Source organism: Colletes latitarsis, chromosome 10, assembly GCF_051014445.1.
Source record: "Colletes latitarsis isolate SP2378_abdomen chromosome 10, iyColLati1, whole genome shotgun sequence".
In the NCBI taxonomy this organism is placed as follows: Eukaryota; Metazoa; Arthropoda; class Insecta; order Hymenoptera; family Colletidae; genus Colletes; species Colletes latitarsis.
In genome coordinates, this window is record NC_135143.1 from 30,743,598 (window position 1) to 30,761,927 (window position 18,330).

The 18,330-nt window shown below is 36.1% G+C and overlaps 2 protein-coding genes, 1 long non-coding RNA gene and 2 other non-coding genes across 15 annotated transcripts; 3 read left to right on the plus strand and 2 right to left on the minus strand.

The window, feature by feature from the left end:
* Window positions 1-306: 306 nt before the first annotated feature.
* Window positions 307-388, plus strand: Trnal-aag (transfer RNA leucine (anticodon AAG)). The gene has a single exon. It is a non-coding gene; the product is annotated as a tRNA-Leu (tRNA).
* A 515-nt stretch (window positions 389-903) lies between these two features.
* Mrps26 (mitochondrial ribosomal protein S26) lies at window positions 904-2,079 on the plus strand. Of its 3 annotated transcripts, none has more exons than XM_076774062.1 (3): window positions 904-1,164; window positions 1,238-1,510; window positions 1,590-2,079. In XM_076774062.1, exons 2-3 carry the CDS (start codon window positions 1,266-1,268, stop codon window positions 2,014-2,016), a joined length of 672 nt encoding a protein of 223 aa, XP_076630177.1. In that variant the 5' UTR covers window positions 904-1,164; window positions 1,238-1,265; the 3' UTR covers window positions 2,017-2,079. The 3 variants fall into 3 exon arrangements, with proteins under 3 accessions (XP_076630177.1, XP_076630178.1, XP_076630175.1); XM_076774063.1 differs by having other exon boundaries at window positions 905-1,099; window positions 1,165-1,510; XM_076774060.1 differs by having other exon boundaries at window positions 905-1,510.
* Window positions 1,928-9,950, minus strand: Med (Smad/Smad4 homolog Medea). 9 transcript variants are annotated; one of them, XM_076774052.1, is made up of 13 exons: window positions 9,756-9,950; window positions 9,573-9,677; window positions 9,296-9,501; window positions 9,044-9,192; window positions 8,680-8,959; window positions 8,239-8,496; window positions 7,630-7,770; window positions 7,228-7,416; window positions 7,012-7,149; window positions 6,701-6,955; window positions 6,349-6,630; window positions 6,138-6,268; window positions 1,928-6,062 (listed from the first exon to the last, which is right to left on the minus strand). In XM_076774052.1, the coding sequence occupies exons 3-13, from the start codon at window positions 9,360-9,362 to the stop codon at window positions 5,982-5,984; spliced, it is 1,971 nt and encodes a 656-aa protein (XP_076630167.1). In that variant the 5' UTR covers window positions 9,363-9,501; window positions 9,573-9,677; window positions 9,756-9,950; the 3' UTR covers window positions 1,928-5,981. The 9 variants fall into 9 exon arrangements, with proteins under 9 accessions (XP_076630167.1, XP_076630168.1, XP_076630171.1 ...); XM_076774053.1 differs by having other exon boundaries at window positions 9,573-9,680; XM_076774056.1 differs by lacking the exon at window positions 9,756-9,950 and having other exon boundaries at window positions 8,239-8,481; window positions 9,573-9,749.
* An 846-nt stretch (window positions 9,951-10,796) lies between these two features.
* Window positions 10,797-10,868, plus strand: Trnaa-cgc (transfer RNA alanine (anticodon CGC)). Its single transcript has one exon. It is a non-coding gene; the product is annotated as a tRNA-Ala (tRNA).
* A 505-nt stretch (window positions 10,869-11,373) lies between these two features.
* LOC143346188 (uncharacterized) lies at window positions 11,374-15,855 on the minus strand. The gene is made up of 3 exons (XR_013080380.1): window positions 15,451-15,855; window positions 12,552-12,880; window positions 11,374-11,695 (listed from the first exon to the last, which is right to left on the minus strand). It is a non-coding gene; the product is annotated as an uncharacterized LOC143346188 (long non-coding RNA).
* Window positions 15,856-18,330: the final 2,475 nt, after the last annotated feature.

The following is an 18,330-nucleotide window of genomic DNA, read 5'->3' on the forward strand; positions in this document are numbered from 1 at the left end:
TTTTGCTGACAATAATTGGGGCACCAGTAAATGCATTAAAAAATCGTATCGTGTGAACAAGTTGTAACATACCGCTATCATAATGTAAAAACTTTGATCCTTCGTTCACATACGATTCGGCAATATGGAGTATTTTTAAAACTGATTTACTTGAAAACAAAGGCCTGTACGAGAAAGTCAAATTTTTGACATACCTGTTCGAGATGAATTGCCTCTTGGCGAGAGAGTATCGCATATTTTTGCATAACTTCTTGTAACATAACAATGTGTATATATCACAATCCTGGGATAAACTGAGATTTCAACGGTAGCGTGGCCGAGCGGTCTAAGGCGCTGGTTTAAGGCACCAGTCTCTTCGGAGGCGTGGGTTCGAATCCCACCGCTGCCATTAATTTTTGCTTCTGTTTACAACGACGTGACGTAGGCACACACGTTCGTGGATCATATTCCATAAAGACTTTGCGTTCGGTGGTGCGCAATTAGCAGAAGAAGCTCGCGGCAGCGTCAGCTCAGTGGGTTGCGTCGGCACGCGGCGCCGTGGTTCACACCTATGAGGAGCCCACGTTGCAGCAGGAGCTTGCTCGCGACTAGTGGACCGAAGAGCCATCTGTCGAGAAAGCTGCACACCGTGTGTTGATGCATTGTCAACCAGTCGGGGTGACCTTTTTTAACAACACTACAGACAATACTAAAATCATTTACACAAATACAAAAAATCCTATGTCTATCCTATATCTCGTCTGTAGTATGAATCACAATCGGATTCTGAAATTTATTTTTGTATTCTTCCTTTGAACTTATTATGTTATATTCGAACTACAAGCAAAAGAATTCGTACAAGATTATTATTCCCTTATAATAAGTATTGTTTATCTATACTACGAAGTAGTATAGTTGGTTGAGAGAATTAAAACGAATCTTCGTCTAAAACGCGTATTGTAGGACAGTTATTGTCGATCAAAATAGACGGTGTTGATCGCGGGTTAAAATTCAGTTGTTCAATAAATACGCCATCTAGTTTTGCAACCGAGCAGTAACTGGAAACTTAACGAGAAGAAAACGGGAAATGTGTTTAGATTACCGTTTCTCCTCAGACAAAGTTAATGGACTTTTCTATACATGCACGCATTGACTATAAAAAAATATAAGATTTTTAAATTACAGGTACTATTACAAAAATAGTGTATTTTGAACATGTATATTGGCATGTAATACAATCTTATACATTGTTTAAAAGGAATAAATCGTTACATAAATTAAAAGCAATGATACGAATACCAACGACAATAAGTACTACTGTGTTAACAATACGAAATTTAAACGGCTACAACCATTTAATATCAAATGGACCTTGTATTCAATGTGTACGATGGAAGAAGAAGCCAATTTGGTTACCCACGGCAAAGACGAAAATATTTAGAGTACCTGTAAAACCAGTTATACCTAAAGAAGAATATGAAGAACTTAAATGTTTAAGCAATTACTACAGAACGTATATGAAATCTTTGAAGTACGTCATTATCGATAATTTAATATCTATACAATAAAATTGTAACATCTAAGAAAATGCAGCATTCTTTTTGTTTTAGATCTTATTTTTGTAAGGAAAATAGGATTGTTAATATACAGAACCAACAAATCACACAAACAAAACTCTGGAATGAAGATTTCTTAAAATGTTGGGAAGTAAACGATGAATGGAATAAACAAATAGCTCTAGAACGAGAACAGAGGCTAGCTAAAGAAAGGGAAGTACGCAAGAATGATATTTTGAGCAGACTAGCTGCAAAAGAAGAAAGAATGTTAAATCTCCAAGCTAAAGTAGATGAAGAAATCAGGATTGCAAAAGAAGAAGCTAAAACATTTATTACACGTGATAATATAGATGAAGCTATTGAACATGCATTAAAAACTATTGTAGATCCCAATGCTGCTATTGCTCTTGATGGTAGTTTTCATACTAAAGATTATACAATACCAACAGAGACTACAAGTAATTCTGAAGATACTGTGTAAATTATATAATAAATTACTTATACACTAAGCAGTTGATTTTTAAATAAACACAAATGTATCAGAATCATATTTCTATGTTTACTTCTTTCTTGTAAAATGTAATTTGATAAATCTTTCTAATTCACAGAATATGTTTATTGAAAATGATCGTATATAATGTAATGTATTTATAATATACAATAACAAAAAGTTTGTAAACACATCCATTCAAGTTTCATTAGTATATGTGCTTTACAACATGGTGCACAGGCATTGTAATAACTATCTCTAATTTCATAGCCTGTTTAACCATATTGTTACAATTTACACTCGGCACGTATGTAGACAAATTTTATTTCAACAATCTAATAATGCGTTATCGTCGTAGTTTTACAAATGTGCAGAAATGTTTTACGATTAGAAATCGTGTATAATTTACCTGTATAGATGATAATCGCAAGTAATAATTTATAATTTTTACGATTCTTACGTTTGTAGAATTCGCCAAGACATTCCAACTCTAACACCTTGAAAATCTACACCCGAATGAAATTGCGTTCGAATCTACGATTAAAAAATGTTTACATGCGACTCTACTTGCATTATGTATTGCGACATATTTGTTAAGAATAATTACTTTTACATTTCGTACATATCCATGATACGTTATAATGTAATCGTATCGTCGAAATCTTTGGTTTAAACATACATAATTTGTTTGAAGAAAAAATTAATCACGATTAGATTGCTGTTTTTCGATCAAATTTCAAAAGACTCGATTGTTCCAAACGTATGAACAGATGTATGCTATAAAACAATTTATGTTCAAGTCACGTCCGTAAAGCCTAGTAAAAAATGTATTAATATATTACTTTACAGGTAATTCTTTAATCGATACAAATAGTAATGGTAAATGTATAAATCTATTCTGATATTTATTGTACGTGCTTGTGTATATGTTCCTAGAGTTTAAGAACAAGTCTTTGAGTCTCAAAAGTTGTAATTAACGACGAAGCCTCGCACTAGAATACATTACTATGTCTAAAATCGAAGCAAAATGAATATCGATAAATAGTTCGAGAATTCGATCAACAAGGATCGAATAAAAATAACGATTCTTCTCAATCGATTGAAATGTTACTTTTTATGGTAAAATTATATAGAAAATATTAAAGGATAAAAGTATAGGCTTCGTCATTGATTGTGACATTAAGCGAATTAGTAAAATCTTTAAATAGCAAGTTATACTGCATAGACTACCTTGATAAAAGTGAAAAAAAGCAATAATTAGAGTATAGTATCCCTTATTAAATTACCGTTATCATTTTTTAATCGTTAACGTAAGTTACATAGGCATTTCATTAACAACTATTAATTATGGTACCTTTGACACGAGACAGGGCTATTGCACTTTGATACCAGTTCTAATATATATACGAAACTATTGTTCGGAGACATCGATAAAATATCGTATAAACACGTTTACAGAATAATTTCTGTTGTAAAATTTCTGAGTTTTCAATTATACTTCGTGTATCAATTATTTTTCTTATCTCATATGCATATGTCGATGAACCCTACAGTAATTATGAGCGCTACAATTGGTTTTTAACGCATCAATTTTTGCAATACATATCACGTTCTCGCATACATTTAATCCAACTTAATGTAGATATACAAAGTTTTTTCTCTGGATCCCGTACAATCTATGGATTTAGGACGTACTGAAGCATCACAATTTAAACATATGTTGAATACGCAGTTCATGAGCTTGGTAAAAAATAGGATTTATAAAAAATCTTTTATTTGTTCGTTATTTTTTGTATGGTATGTATGAAAATGATGGCACATGTGTTTCTAAAGCGAACTTGATGGTAAGTATGCTTAAACGCGATTTTTTCTCTTTTGTTTGAGCTCTATATTTTTTGTTTGGTGTAAACAGAAAATCCATGGAAATTATGTTCCATGAATTTCATTGTTAAAGTACAATCATAGTAAAATTTAATTTAGTCAATAACATTACTCTTTGTTTTATTACTTGTTAAAAAATGCACATCCTTTTGTTACTTTTACTATAACGCTATTCTCCTTGCTCTCCCTTTCATCTCAGCACTTTTCCCTTAGATTGTACCTTTTTAACGGCATTGATAAACTTCTTTTTTTTTCGATCACGTTTTTGTCACACAAAATGGTATGTAACTTTTCACAGCAAGAAAAACAAAGCATCTCGCAATAACTGAATGTTGCTTGCTCAAGACTAACTTGTTCTTTACTTCTAATACAATGTTGATAGACATGCTTATATATAAAAAAATCCACTCGCCTTTGTGTCAATGAAACTTATCATAAATATAAAGAAATGTAAGAACAACATGAACGCAAACAACTAAATAATCTTTACTCAATTACAACAAAGAAGCAAAAATTTAGAATACTATAATGTGCATTGATTAGAAAAACAAGCAGGACTCTTCTGTTTGTCTAAAATAAGTGAAACACAAGATAATATCTTGTATGCTGTTGTATACACATACATATGCACACATACGCGGGTAGGTATAAAATTTGGTCAAATTTTTCTTTGTATGATAATATTATCAAATATAAGAATATTTTGTACGAATATAGAATAATAAAATGGTTGGTAAACAGTAAGTATAATTATTCAACAAGTACTACATGGTAATAGTAGTAACATTGGTGGTTGATTAGAAGGGAGACAATTAAATTCAAGCTGATATATGATAAATACATAATCGGTTCTTGTTTGATTTCTCAAATACAGAATCGTATTATATCTTAAACGCTCTCAAATTTGTCTCGCCTCTAACAACTACGCTAATAATAAGTATAATAATACTAACTACAGAATTAATTCATGTCCTTAGAGGAAAAGTAATGTAAAAAAAAAAAAAAAAAAAATACCCCAAAGAAGAAAGAAAAAAGAAGACATGAAACATCATTATTAACCAAACATTGCAGGTATTTGTGTAGTGATATTTTTTGGTTGTAAATTATAAAACAGACGACAATATAGAAGGTTATTCTAATAGCACAGTATCAAACTACTGCCAATGCAACTAATACGGACATGATAAACATATGATTCCCTAATACATTACATAGTTTTCTCAATATTATTGTTCCCATTAATGTTCAATTATGCAAAGATTTTTCGCTCGACTGTACACTACCAATATTTTCCCTTTGATACTACATAGTTATAGAATGGCTTATATTATATTTATTGTAATACTACATACTAAAGTTGTTATCCGACAGTACTTTGAAACATATTGCACTTTTAGAAAACCTCCTACTGTGCACAGATAAACAATCGATTTTTTCATTGTTTGTTATATTCAACATAAACATTGAGCTTAAAATTTGTCATTGTTTTTTAAGTAGGATGTATGTCAGTTAAGCTATCTTACAAAGCTAATCTCAAAAAACGAGATTATGACTATTAACGTTTCCGAAAGTATCACGTTTTACTCACGCATTTTGCTGAGCTCACCAGGCCATGCCATGGAAAATGTATTTTTTTTTCTCTTGAATCGGACACCGACTGCCTATTAAAATAGAAGTCTTTCATCCTACCTTTTTTTTCTAGATGCACTCCGTTCTTCTTAAAAAATAACTTTCCATAAAGAAAAATAATATTTCCTTTGCAAAACGTTTGTACGTTGACGGTAATGCAAGGCCGTGGCACACATTTCATCCTACGCGGCAAATCATGTGTGAAAAATATATAAAAAATGTCAGTGAAAGTCCTAAGCGATGCGAATCTATGTTAGTTTTTAGACATAAAATTCGCACTGTTTTCATTTGAACCAACATCTTTTGCTGATTTCCCCCAAAATCTTTAACAATACCACACAGTATCGTATATGTATGCATTTTATACATTTTGCACACTTGATGCAGAGTCTGTAGTAATGTGATGTCTTTTTTGTATCATATGTATTATCCAATGTTAAATAAAATTATTCAATTCCCCGTGGACCATCAATTGGCATAGTGTGTAAAACTTCATCCAGTAATTGAAGAGCTCTATGCAAATGTACCTACACAAAATGAACGAGTTTATTGTTTTGTAATTGTTGAATGTGAACGAATAAGCTAATTGAAATCGTTTGTACCTCTATCCAGCACGGAGTTTCTTTTATACTTTGTCGACGGTAATCAGGACCCCAACCTTTTACAAAACTTAGACGCAAAATACAGAGTCGTCGGAGATCATCTACACCTATACCAGCTGCTGCACTCAGACCTGTTAATTAATTAATTAATTGTAAATTAAAACGGTATATACGAAATTGCAACAACGAATAAAAGGAATATAATACAAACTTTTAGTAATTGGTGCACCGTGCGTTAAATGACCTGCTACAGCAGCAGCTTGTGCCGCAGCTGCGGCTTGAGCAGTAGCGGCTTGTCCTCTCATTTGTTTGTGACACTGTCGTAAATCGAAAACTTTAATATATGCGGAGGGATAAATTTTATGTACTGCATCACCGGGTGCACGACCTGCTTCTCTGTCTAAATAATAAGACTGTACAAAAACACTATGTTCGCTTTGACATCTCAACCAAACGTCTCCTTCACCCCTTAAATCTAACACAACTCCTTTTCCTAAAAATATTATACCATTATAATTGACTATTATGATCCAAGAAAGACAAAAAGATCAAAGTGTGCATACCTATGTGAAGACGTGCCTTTTCACTTTGTTCTGTTCTGTGTACATTGCTCAACGCTCCTAAACAAAATCTATTACCGCCACTTGGATCAACATATCCATCAACAGTGAAAGTAGGGCAACCGCTGCTTACTTTAAACGTCTCACCTACTTGTGTATCTAATTCAAAATAGCCAACAGAACACCAATATTCCGGTGCTGGCTGTGTAGAGAGTAAACCACCAATGTTTCCACCTACTTCACCGCCGTGACCACCCCCTAACAAGAATTTAAGTTAAAAAACTATTAAAATAACGCAATTCTCGCTAACTCACAGTAAGAAGTAGGATGATATTTGAGAGTATTGGCTCCAGTCCATTGTGGTGCTCCCGAATTGTACGCAGCCGTACCGACTGGAAATCCATTTGGATGATGAATATGTACAGGCGATACAGGAGAGCTCTGACCTTCACCTATTAAAAATTAATATTAAAATGAATTTTTACAGGCATCTAGTAATCAATATTGTGAATAGAGATAGGATAACATACCTAAAGATGCTGTTAATGCATCGACGCTTGGAGGTTGATTAAGGTCTTGAGGAGGTGTATTAGTTCCGTAAAAAGCTTCGGTAGATTGTCCTTGCGAAGGACTGAGCATTTGCGCACCATTGCCTCCACTCGATGTACTCAATGATTGTTGTTGGCTACCTACGGTGTGACTCATTGGATGTACTACTGCTGCAAAATCAAATGTAACTTGTACACAATACAGGCAACATAACACAAAATATCAATTATGCTCAATCTTTGTCCAGACTCTGAAATTAATTACACGATGTGATCTCGTAAATTATTACAAATTTCGGCAAAACTAGCAATAAGCAACAAAAAGTAATCAGCAATAGACAGAAAATAGTAAGAATATAAAGAAGCGTTCTATTATATACGTACGATGATGAATGTTACGCGTTGTAGGATGATGAGGTGTAGGAATCCAGGTTTGCCTGGGGCAATTATTGTCGTCCAATTTATTGTGGGGATTACCACCATTATTCCCTGCCCCATTACTGCCAAACATACCCTCACCACTAGCTGTGCCAAACAACAAAAGGGAAAAGAAAGAATAAAGCTAAAATTAAATAGAACTAGCAACGCAAAGTAATACAGAACAAAGCAATATTAATAAAAACATTTTGCGGGAAAAAATAAAATCACCTGATAATCTACAATTTTAATAGCAAAGCTTTATTCATTTATATATTTTAGTGCATTATTAAATATTATGGAATTTTGAATATATAAACATGCTTCATTTTTGAATAAATCAATACACCCTACATACAAAAATACGTTTACCAACAAAAAATTGCAGGAATAGTATAGAAAGATTAGAAAACTGTGGGACTAAGACATTTAAATTAAGAATCTTATTCAATTAAATTACTAACAAATATGACAAATACATATAATTTTAATGTATTGTAAATCATCATAGCAGTTTAAAATCGTCATAATGGACAATTAAAATCATTAAAAAAAGAAGTAAAAATTTGTATTTACTTGGATTAGATGGTGTTAGGCCTGGTATAAAAGTTTGCTGAGATGATTGAGTGTTATTAGACGAAGTAGGTTGAGCAGGCGGATGATGCTGAATGGTTTGATTCATTTCCCCATCAACATCCATTGCAGATCCTACTGCTCCAGCCGCTGCATTTCCTCCACCGCCAACCGAGTATTCGTCTTTGACCAATCTACCACCTGGTCCAACGCCTACTCCTGATTGCAGAGTCAGCCCAGACAGGTCTGTAAAGAACGGGTCTGTGCGGGGGAAACCAACCCATTCCATCATACACCAAGGCCACAACAATAAATCATTTACACTTATGGTGCTACAAATGAATTCACAGAAGCTTTGCAAAGAAATAATGCATTGAAAATAACTTCGATCGAAGCACATGATCTCACTAAGTAAACAAATGAAAAATATGTTTCATAACATACCTATGCCAGGAGATACAACTCTCTCATAGTGATATGGATTTACACATACAGAATCACACTTTAAGTCAAAAGCAAACTGGCAATATTTGACATGTTTTAATTCATTTTTGTGTAAATCTGGCCATCTCCAGATACGTGCATAAATAACATGTGGGAAACCCTTACGGCCAGCAACTTGTAGCCTACCATCAAGAGTTCTCTGTATCGTAACACATTTACTGGGATGTGCTCCATTTGTAGTGATAGCAGTTATTAAGCTATCCAATTCGTCTCGTTTTTCCTAATAAAAAGAAATGTGGATGGTTTAATGAACTCTAGCTCAATTATTGAATATAATTTGCAGAATTCAAGGAATGATACTCACTTTAAGTTTCTTTACCAAAGACTCGATGGCACGCTTGCTGAATCCTTCGCTTTCACCACCTTGTCGATGACACATTAGCGAATGAACTATACTTAAACAAGCATCTGCACTAGTTGGAGCACTAGGAGCGATACCTGTCATTTCTCTCACTGCACAGAAGTATTTGTGTGATACAAATATAAGTATTTACATTGCATCTAGCGAATATTGTAATTTTGTATATTCGCAAAAATTGGTGATATCAGAACTTACACTCTGGATTAGGTTGCATTGGGGGCGAGGGATACAGATGACCTCCCCCGCCCGCCAATCCAACCATCTCTGTGAAAGCCGTGGCGAATACCGTTCCAATTCTTCGATTAAGACACTATTCTTATCCTTGGCTTGAATGTATTCAAATTTTTATGATTTACCATCTAGCAACGATCTGTTAGCCATGTGTCGTGAATGTGGATTCGCTGAAAGGTGGGAAACAGTTAAACAAATCGAAGGTAATCAGTTATGAAATATTAACACACACAAAACGAACCTTATCAATGACGAACTAATTACGAGACGAATATGCACGAAATAACCTTAACGAAATCGCTTTACGATGACGTACCGTGAACTGACAGTTACTTCGAGTAGGACGCTGCTAGTTTTTTCAGGAGGTTAGATTGAGTCGTTGCGACATCAGCAATAGAACTTGGTACTCTAGTGTCTAACTTACGCGATTGACGAGGCGACTAAAGCGCCAGACTATAATGCATCGCAAGTTTCAACCTTCTCGTCCTGTTGTGTCTCATCTATTCGGTTTCCTTGTATGACACGTAATACCCTATCAAATACACCTGTTAACTGTCTCGTTTCGATTTAGACCACTGTTTTGGTTTCTTTTTAGCACTTCGAAACGCTAGGTTGATAAGGGGCATTGAAATAAAACGATACTCCAGAGACCTGGAAGAAATTGTGTGTTGCGTTAGGTCTGACGTTTTAATTAGTCTTCGTAAATCTAAGTCTAAAAAAAGATATAATTATTCGATGCTATCTGCAATTATCTTACTTATGATACACATTCCTCTTAATCTGGAATTAATCTTTTCAGCTCTCACGAGTAGTTTGTGACAACATATCATGCTGGTTGAAAATATTTAACCCTTATCGAAGGGTTGAAAAATATATATATTTAAATTTATTAACCTATTTCCCCTCATACATCCAGTCCTTACCTCTGATTTGTATGGTTTAACGACGAGCCTGAGTATTTTCAAATTAACGTTCATGCAATTATACTTCATGTAACATGTTATTTTATTTCACGATTATCACATTATTAAAGTATAATTACATCGTTTCATTTCAACAAATAATTTTAAAAACAATAGTCGACGTTGATATTACAAACGTGCGTTTAATATACTTTTCATATGCATACATATATTGATAAAGCTTATTTATTGATTCTCTACTACACAGAACGTGCACATTCTAATTTCGTTCATGTATTTAAAATCAGTAAAGTATGAAAAAAGCGTTCTATTTGTTGAGTATTGCAATTAATAATTAAATAAGAAACATAAGCAAAGAATTCATTACGATCCAAAATATTTCATACGAAACGATATTTTAGGTACTTGAAGCTAACATTATTGTTCTGAGAATGATGAAAATAGTATGTATTTAACTGAAAACAAAATATTCTTTTATTTTTATTTAAATTCTCACTTACATACGTGCAATATATTTAAGATTGAAGGCAAGATATTCAACCGGGGGTGTAACTCAGTGGTAGAGTGTCTGCTTCGCATGCTGAAAGTCCTGGGTTCAAATCCCAGCTCCTCCAATGCTATATTTTTTTCATAAAAAAAATTTTGTATCTTACATTTCACATTAAAATATAAACTTTCGTATTAAATATTTTCCAATTTTTAACGAAGAAGATTTATAATTACAAAATTTTCCTATCCAATAGATTTTATGGGTACTTTAGAAGTAAAACAAAATAATAAAATATATCTAGTGCAAAATGATTAGAAAAGTTTAATACAAAATGTAAAAAACAGGTTTCTTCTAATAAATTGATAATTATTTGTCTGTATATTAAATATTAAAAGTCATGTTATGGTATTTAACCAAAATAGTAGATTAACATCTAGAAATGAGAGTACTAAAGGTAATGGAAGTTGGAAAGAAACCAAAAAATGTTAAGACTCTGTAATAGAGTTAATGTTACTTAAGTCGATGTATTTATTATTATATATTAAATTTTTAAAAATAAGTTTCAATTCTTTCAAACAATTATATTTTCAATATTTTTATTTATTATGTAAATCTATTTTTAATTACATTTTCAATTATAAATACAAAATATTACAGTATTATTGAATGAACGAGTCCAAAGTATTCATTTTTAGAGAAATTTGACTACTGTTTGGATATTTGCAGAACGTATCGATGCGTATCTCTAGAGGTAGATGTGCGTCCCGACCCATTGATAAGCACTTGAGCAGCAGGAGATATGGTAATTTCTAACCCAACCTAATCACTCCTGCGGCACTAGTACTTAGGAACAGGACAAGACTTATTTCTGGTTCCGTTGTAGCCCCTTTTGTGCCTCATAGACTAATCGATACTCGTAAAATCCTTCGATCGTGTCGTGATGCTCGATTTCTGTAAAGCATAAAAGTAACAGAATTAATCGCTGCTAATTGCCATAAGTGCTAAACACAATTCAATGAATACTATTAAAAAATCGTATGATATTGTAAAATATTAATAAAAATAAGTTGCGGTCCAATTCATCGACAACAAATAAAACGATGATCGGGCGTTTATGACGACATCATTTTAAATTTAAACGCTGCCACCACACTGGACCCATTCTTATCCGAGGTACATACAATAGACGCCCTTGTTGGTAACGTATACGTTCTACGTAGGTAGAGATCAAAGTATTAGCATCGGAATTTATTAGTTCAAGCATTTAATCATTTTGAAAACATTCGTAATCACCTGTAAGGGTTGGAGAACATTATAGTTTGAAAGACAATGCTGCGATTAACGGATGATTAAGGAGACGGAGGAAAATCCTAATAGAACTTGTCCACTTTTTGCTATAATTTAGCGCGAGATTAGATAATCGGCAGAAGAATACAGTTGCCCATAGATATTGCGTGACGCATTCGCTGCGTGCACGCTGTAATCGTTTTACAAAACGGATAGAAGTCTTAAGTCAATTAAGTTAGCCTATTTACGTGATAAGGATTACTTATAGTCACTCTTGTCCAGAAATTTTCCCCGAAATAATTATTCAATCAGAGGTCGTTTAACCGAGGACGCCGTAAATTAAAAATTCGTTTTACATCGTCTTATTCGGGGGTTTTCAAAGGCCAACAAGGTATTACAACAAAATCCTTTCATTTGTACATGAATACGAATTAGCCTAGTTGTCATGAATCTGGTATCGAGGATACATATCATAATTATTAGTCTAAACGTGGTACCATACACCATATATTATACACACTATAATGACGCGATGACACACAGTGGTATTCATTGATGCGACCTCGAGAAGTCATTAAAGTCGCCCACTAACTGCTGCCTCATCGTCTTTCTTCCTCTATGTCCCTCTCGGAGAAATTTCGAACTCGATGTAGCGCCGGCTCGTATTGAAACCTGTTGCATCTGCCTCGAAGATGTTGTCGCTAAGCGTCGTCGGATCGTCGGAACGTTTTATTCTTCGTACTTGAGGCACATGCGGCGTTCAGATGCATCGAACACGCGTCCAAGGATTCTACAGCTTAACATTGCCAATTTCGATTAATATAGTTCGTCTACATTTCTCTCTCAGAGCTGAAAATTGAAAAAAAAGAAACTGATTGGTCAAACGAAGCACGTAAATTTTATTTATATGTAATAAGTATATTTATAAGTACTCGAAACGTTAGGATAAACACGAATTCATGAAATGTAACGAAGATCGATGGGGTCGGACGTTCACGGGATGTATGCATCACGTGCGCGCGCGAGATAGGATAGACAGGGAGCGAGCAAACCTCAATCGAATCTTTGATTTCTTTGGCCACTTGTCCCTGTTGAACGCGTTTCGTTCCGTCAAACGTCGTATTCATAGTTCACATCGTGGTGTAAGTCGACGAACCGGGCGAGAATGTGCATGGTTTTTTCGAACCGTCTTCTCCGGAACCTTGTGACCCGATCCGATCGTTCTCGGAGAACTCGTAGAACGAAACTAACGCTTTACGAACGGTTTCGCGTAGCTTTCTGCTATTTGCAAACAAAACGAACGCACGAAGAGCGTCTTCGGGAATGTCGCGTTGTTAACATGCAAAGCCGCATAAGCCAAAGAGGATTACTTTTAGTAGAGATGTACAGAGGCTTTGGAGAGACGACTGGACGCGCGTGGCCGTCTCCTGTCGCGTATGTTGAATACATTGTAAGTAAACGCGCGTGCATTTAGCGGAACGTTCTTTCGGTTTCGATGCAGGACGGACGCGGTAAGTGAAACAGAAGACAGAGAGGTACGCAAAAGTGGCAAGAGATCGACGGAGAAAAGGAGAGAATCGCAGAAAAGGGAAAGACTCGGAGATCAACAGCTCTTAAGGCAGCGAGGAATGAGGGGAGGGTGGGGGTGGTTGGGAGATGAGTGGAAAAGGAAGAGGGGACTGCACCAATTAACGCTAATTTCTGTTAATGTCGGCTCCCTCTGGGTGTTCGCGAAATAGCTCGTCAGCTTATTAGGCAACGATGCGCAAATTGTGGGTGGATGACAGGAACGCGACGAGAAAAAATTCCAAGAAATCGACGGTAAAGGAGGAACGTTCTCAAACGACAAAAAAGTAATCCCATTCCGTGATTCGAAAGAAGTATACGCTTGAGAAAAATCGGACCTCGTTGTTTGGTAAAAATCTGCAAAGTATTGGTGGCCACCGGTGGGTCTCTGTTCGCGCTGCAACAGAAAGCATTCTATTTTAAGAATGGCGAGCTTCGAATCAAGATCGAGATAGTTTACGTTTTTTCCACGGCTGGTTCACGGCTACAACTTAATGCACAAACATTGCGTCATACCGCCGTCGAGCGATCATCGGTCGTATGAAATTTAGAACGGTACGTCAAAGAGAAAAACAACGAAGAACGTGGCGAACAAAGAAGACACGATTATACCGATTACTGTTACATTTTCGGAGAGATCGTTTCTCATTTCATATTAGTCTAATCGACGGACCGATATTCGAAAGACTTTCGTGGATATTTCGAACCTACGAGCCGAGACTTTCTTCGTGCCTTTTGTACACTATCGTTCGCGCGGGGTCAACAAGTCGCAGAGATAAAGCCGAACCACGCCACCGCGTGCCGTTACATTTTCAGAATAACAAAATGTCGGTCTCAAATTGTAATATTTCTTTTCGCGTCCAAGTGTAGGACAAAACGCAATTCAACCACAATCGGAACAACGAAACGCTTGTTTTCCAGAGACGTTTCGTCATTTATCGCGTCCGCGATTGCCACCCGGATCGTAATTTTTATATATTCTTCTCTTCTCGAGACTTTGATACGGTTGCCGAGTGTCAGGTTAGAATGATACTTGCGGGGTTATATGTGCGGTAAAATGAGATCTTATTTCAAGCGTAAGTTGAGCGTGGAAAACGTATTCGGTACACATCGGCAGCGGGTTTTAATTCACCAAAGAAACAGGACTTTCAGTCTAGTTTCTTCTAAATCGTGTCTATCAATTAGTTTACACTAATTTCTGCAAGAATGTTGCGTTAATAATTACATGTTCTACGTGACTGCGAACGTATTCATAGGGGAAATAAACATAAACATAAAAATAACCTAATTCTTTAAACCGAACGAGTATATATTTTTATCAGTTTACGGAACACGCGATACCAGTATAGTTTTCCAAATTATTTAATAAATTTGAAACTCCAAATTATGATATGTTGCGAGTCAATTAACTTTTATCTATTGTTATTAATGGTAACGTTAAAAGTTATCGTCGAGTAAAAACGACGTGCATCGCTCGATTGTGTACGTACGTAACGGACCTGACCGACAATCGAAGGAAATCTCATGACCTTTAACTTCTATTCGACACTACTGGACATTGATGCGCTCTTCCGCACTTGTTAACGTAATAACGTGGTACGTTTGGTTCGTAGAAATCACTGCTGTTTCTTTACGATATTTCAATGACGTTAGAACGAATATCGTTGAAATTTGTCAGGAACACTCCACTGTTTTCTTGATTCCGAAAAAAAGTAACACAATTTATTTGAAATTTAAACGATCAATGAAAAGTCGATGATGAGAGAAACGCCACAGGACAATCGCACGAAACGTGATCTCGAAGGATCGAAAAAATATACGTCCCTAGGATAATGAATAAATTTTATACGTACAAAACTAGGATTGCATCGTGGTAAACGCATTCCCGGTTAAATCTTTTCCACGTGCTTATTTCCCGCTCTCGCACAATTTTCCTTTTCTTCTCATTTGTTGAACAGCCCATCAGCGACAAATTCCTTTCAATTTAACAAATAGCGTGGTTCGTGCGGTCAAACCGAGCAATTTCAAACGTTCGCGATGATCCGCGGCGTTAGAAAGCGGATAGATAGGATACACGGTCTTTTCACTGAACGAAATCGCCAGGACCGCCGAACGTCGCGTCGCGTCATTGCGAACGACTCGTGTGACAGACTTAAAGTCTCTTCTTCTTTTCTACTCACGCGATTCTATTATTTCACGAGTTACAATTGTAGGGAAGGAAACACGTACGCGCACGACACCCGCGGCACGACAGCAGACCGACGACTGAGCGATAAACTGTTCTTGATTGGCTTAATATAGTCGGACGAGCGCTGTAATTGGCCGCTCCTTGCCGCGCGGGAAATGATTGGTCAATTTAATCCTAGAAGCACGGTGCATTAAGCATTCAACCAGCGTTCAGTACCTATTAACGGTTCGCAAGAGAGGCACTGCCACTGTCACCGCCATCGTTTTCTGCTCTGTGTGACGGTACACCCGGTCACGCTGATGGTGTGTGCTTCTTTCTTTGTCATCTTTTGAACACTATGGCTCCCGAACATCTCTTGCCCAATCTAAATCGTCGTTCTCTCTTTTTTTTCTCTCTCTCTCGTCATCGTTCCAAATCAATTTACCAATTGAAATCAGTGCCGGACAGTGAAGAATCGCGTCACTGAATGGTCGGCCAACCAACGGGGAATATGCGTCTCCCCTGTGCCTGCCTTCCAACGCTTGTTATCAAACCATTCACCGGCTGACCAAGTCCTTATTGCCTCGCCTTGGCGCACGATTTGAATCGCGCGGTTGACGACACGACTGCCCGCTAGATTCCCTCTATCGCAGTGCTTTTCAATTTTCCGTTACCGATCGAATTATCTACCTGCGCACTGAATCCTGAGTCGAAACGGAAATGCAAATCTAACGCAGAGATATATCTGGAATAAACATCTCGAATATGTTCAGGGTACTTCCTATATTTTCAAAATACGCTTTTAGCTTAAAAATTGCGATAATTGTGTGTTATATATTACTTTTTATTTATTATAATTTATATTCTATTACATTCGTAACTATCTTTTTTAAATAATTACATCAATCGTGAATATTCAATGAGTATTATCACTCGTTTAATACTATTATTAGAAAGTCGTATTGATATAGGATTTAAAAAATATGTTAAAAAATAATAAAGTAGATTTTTTCATCTTATATTTTCATCAAATTAAACAACCTATGTTTCTTGCATATAATTTTTGATTTGACGCCTGCAGTACGTAGTTGAGAATCGCGGGCTTGGCCGATGAGCGTCCATGACGTTGATTGGTTGAGAGATTCTTCTTCCGGTCTAACCAATATATTTTTGGCGCTGAAATTTCCCGCGTCACTATCGGTCATTTTCAGGATAAAATTTCTTCTTACGAGTGCAATAAGTAATTTTTATGTACATAAAGTCCATCAACTTCGCGGTAACGATTAGCTTGACGAAATGTGCGCGTTTGAAAAGTATTTTATCGATCGTTAATGTGTAAATGTGTTTTCAAAGTATTCGATCATCCCGAGTGAACCTTCCAGCAGCAGGACCGGACATTTTCAAGTCTTAGTTTAACAATTTTGTAAGTACTACAACACTAGAAGATTTATTACCTGATATTTCTTTTACGATATCGATAAAATATACGTTTCGATTTCTATTACGCCTGAAATCCACCGTAGTCTTTGCGTGCCTGCGTGAAAAGTAATCGTGTCGAGGTGAATTTCTAGAACATCACCTACGGCACCACTACTTAGCACGCAGATTAACAAATTAGTAGGCAATTGCTTTTTCAAGTTCTTCTGTCTTGGACAATTTCTTGCGGACTGCGTTGCTTAGAAATGCAAGCCCAGATATATATACATCTCCGTGATTCAAAATTTTCCAAACACGTTGCTCGTATCGTTTTTCTTATCTTTCCTTGCGTCGATTTTCCTTCGAGTTTACCATCGAAACCCAGATTAAATAGCAATTTTCTTTCTTTAAAGTAAAGTCATTCGTTATTAGAGTAGTTTGATTTATCGACGCTGTTCTACGTGCTTCGAGGCACCTGTTGAGAAGATGGTTTAATTTGCAAGCGTAGCAACGAGCGTGTGTCTTTTCCACCCATTGTTACGGTCACAAACCAAAATATCTCCGTTAAACCGAATTTTAATTAGTTTCGTCCGATATCGGTGACGCGATATTTTTTTAAATAATAATCTCGTCTCGATAATTTAACGATCGAAGAACATTCTACGATGAGACATCGCTCTACGTACCTTGCCTCTTTTCGTCATTGTATGTACATAAATATTATCGTTTATGCAAACCGCGTGCAACAAATACAGGAGACAAAGTACTTAAAATAGATTTATCGGTCGAAATAGTGGATTGGTCATCGCGTGAATCACCGAGACCGAAATTTTTTGGTTGTTTAGTCCCTATCTGCATATCGTTAACAGCAAACATCGAGGCTGGAAACAATGTCGTTCGTCGAGCAAATAATTGGTCGAAGGACCCGTGAGTAGGTCCGTCGTGCAAATTGACGAAGAATGACGCTGGTCATACAGAGTTTAATGGAGGAAAAGGACAGCTCGCTGATTAATGCGTGCATGCGGTGCGCCCCTATGCCATCGAATGCGCCACAGCCCACGAACGACAGCAGCTTGCACTTTGAAATAGTTTGGTCATTTTCTGATAAACGTTGCCCCCGTCTCGTGAATATGTCCACGGTCGATTTTCT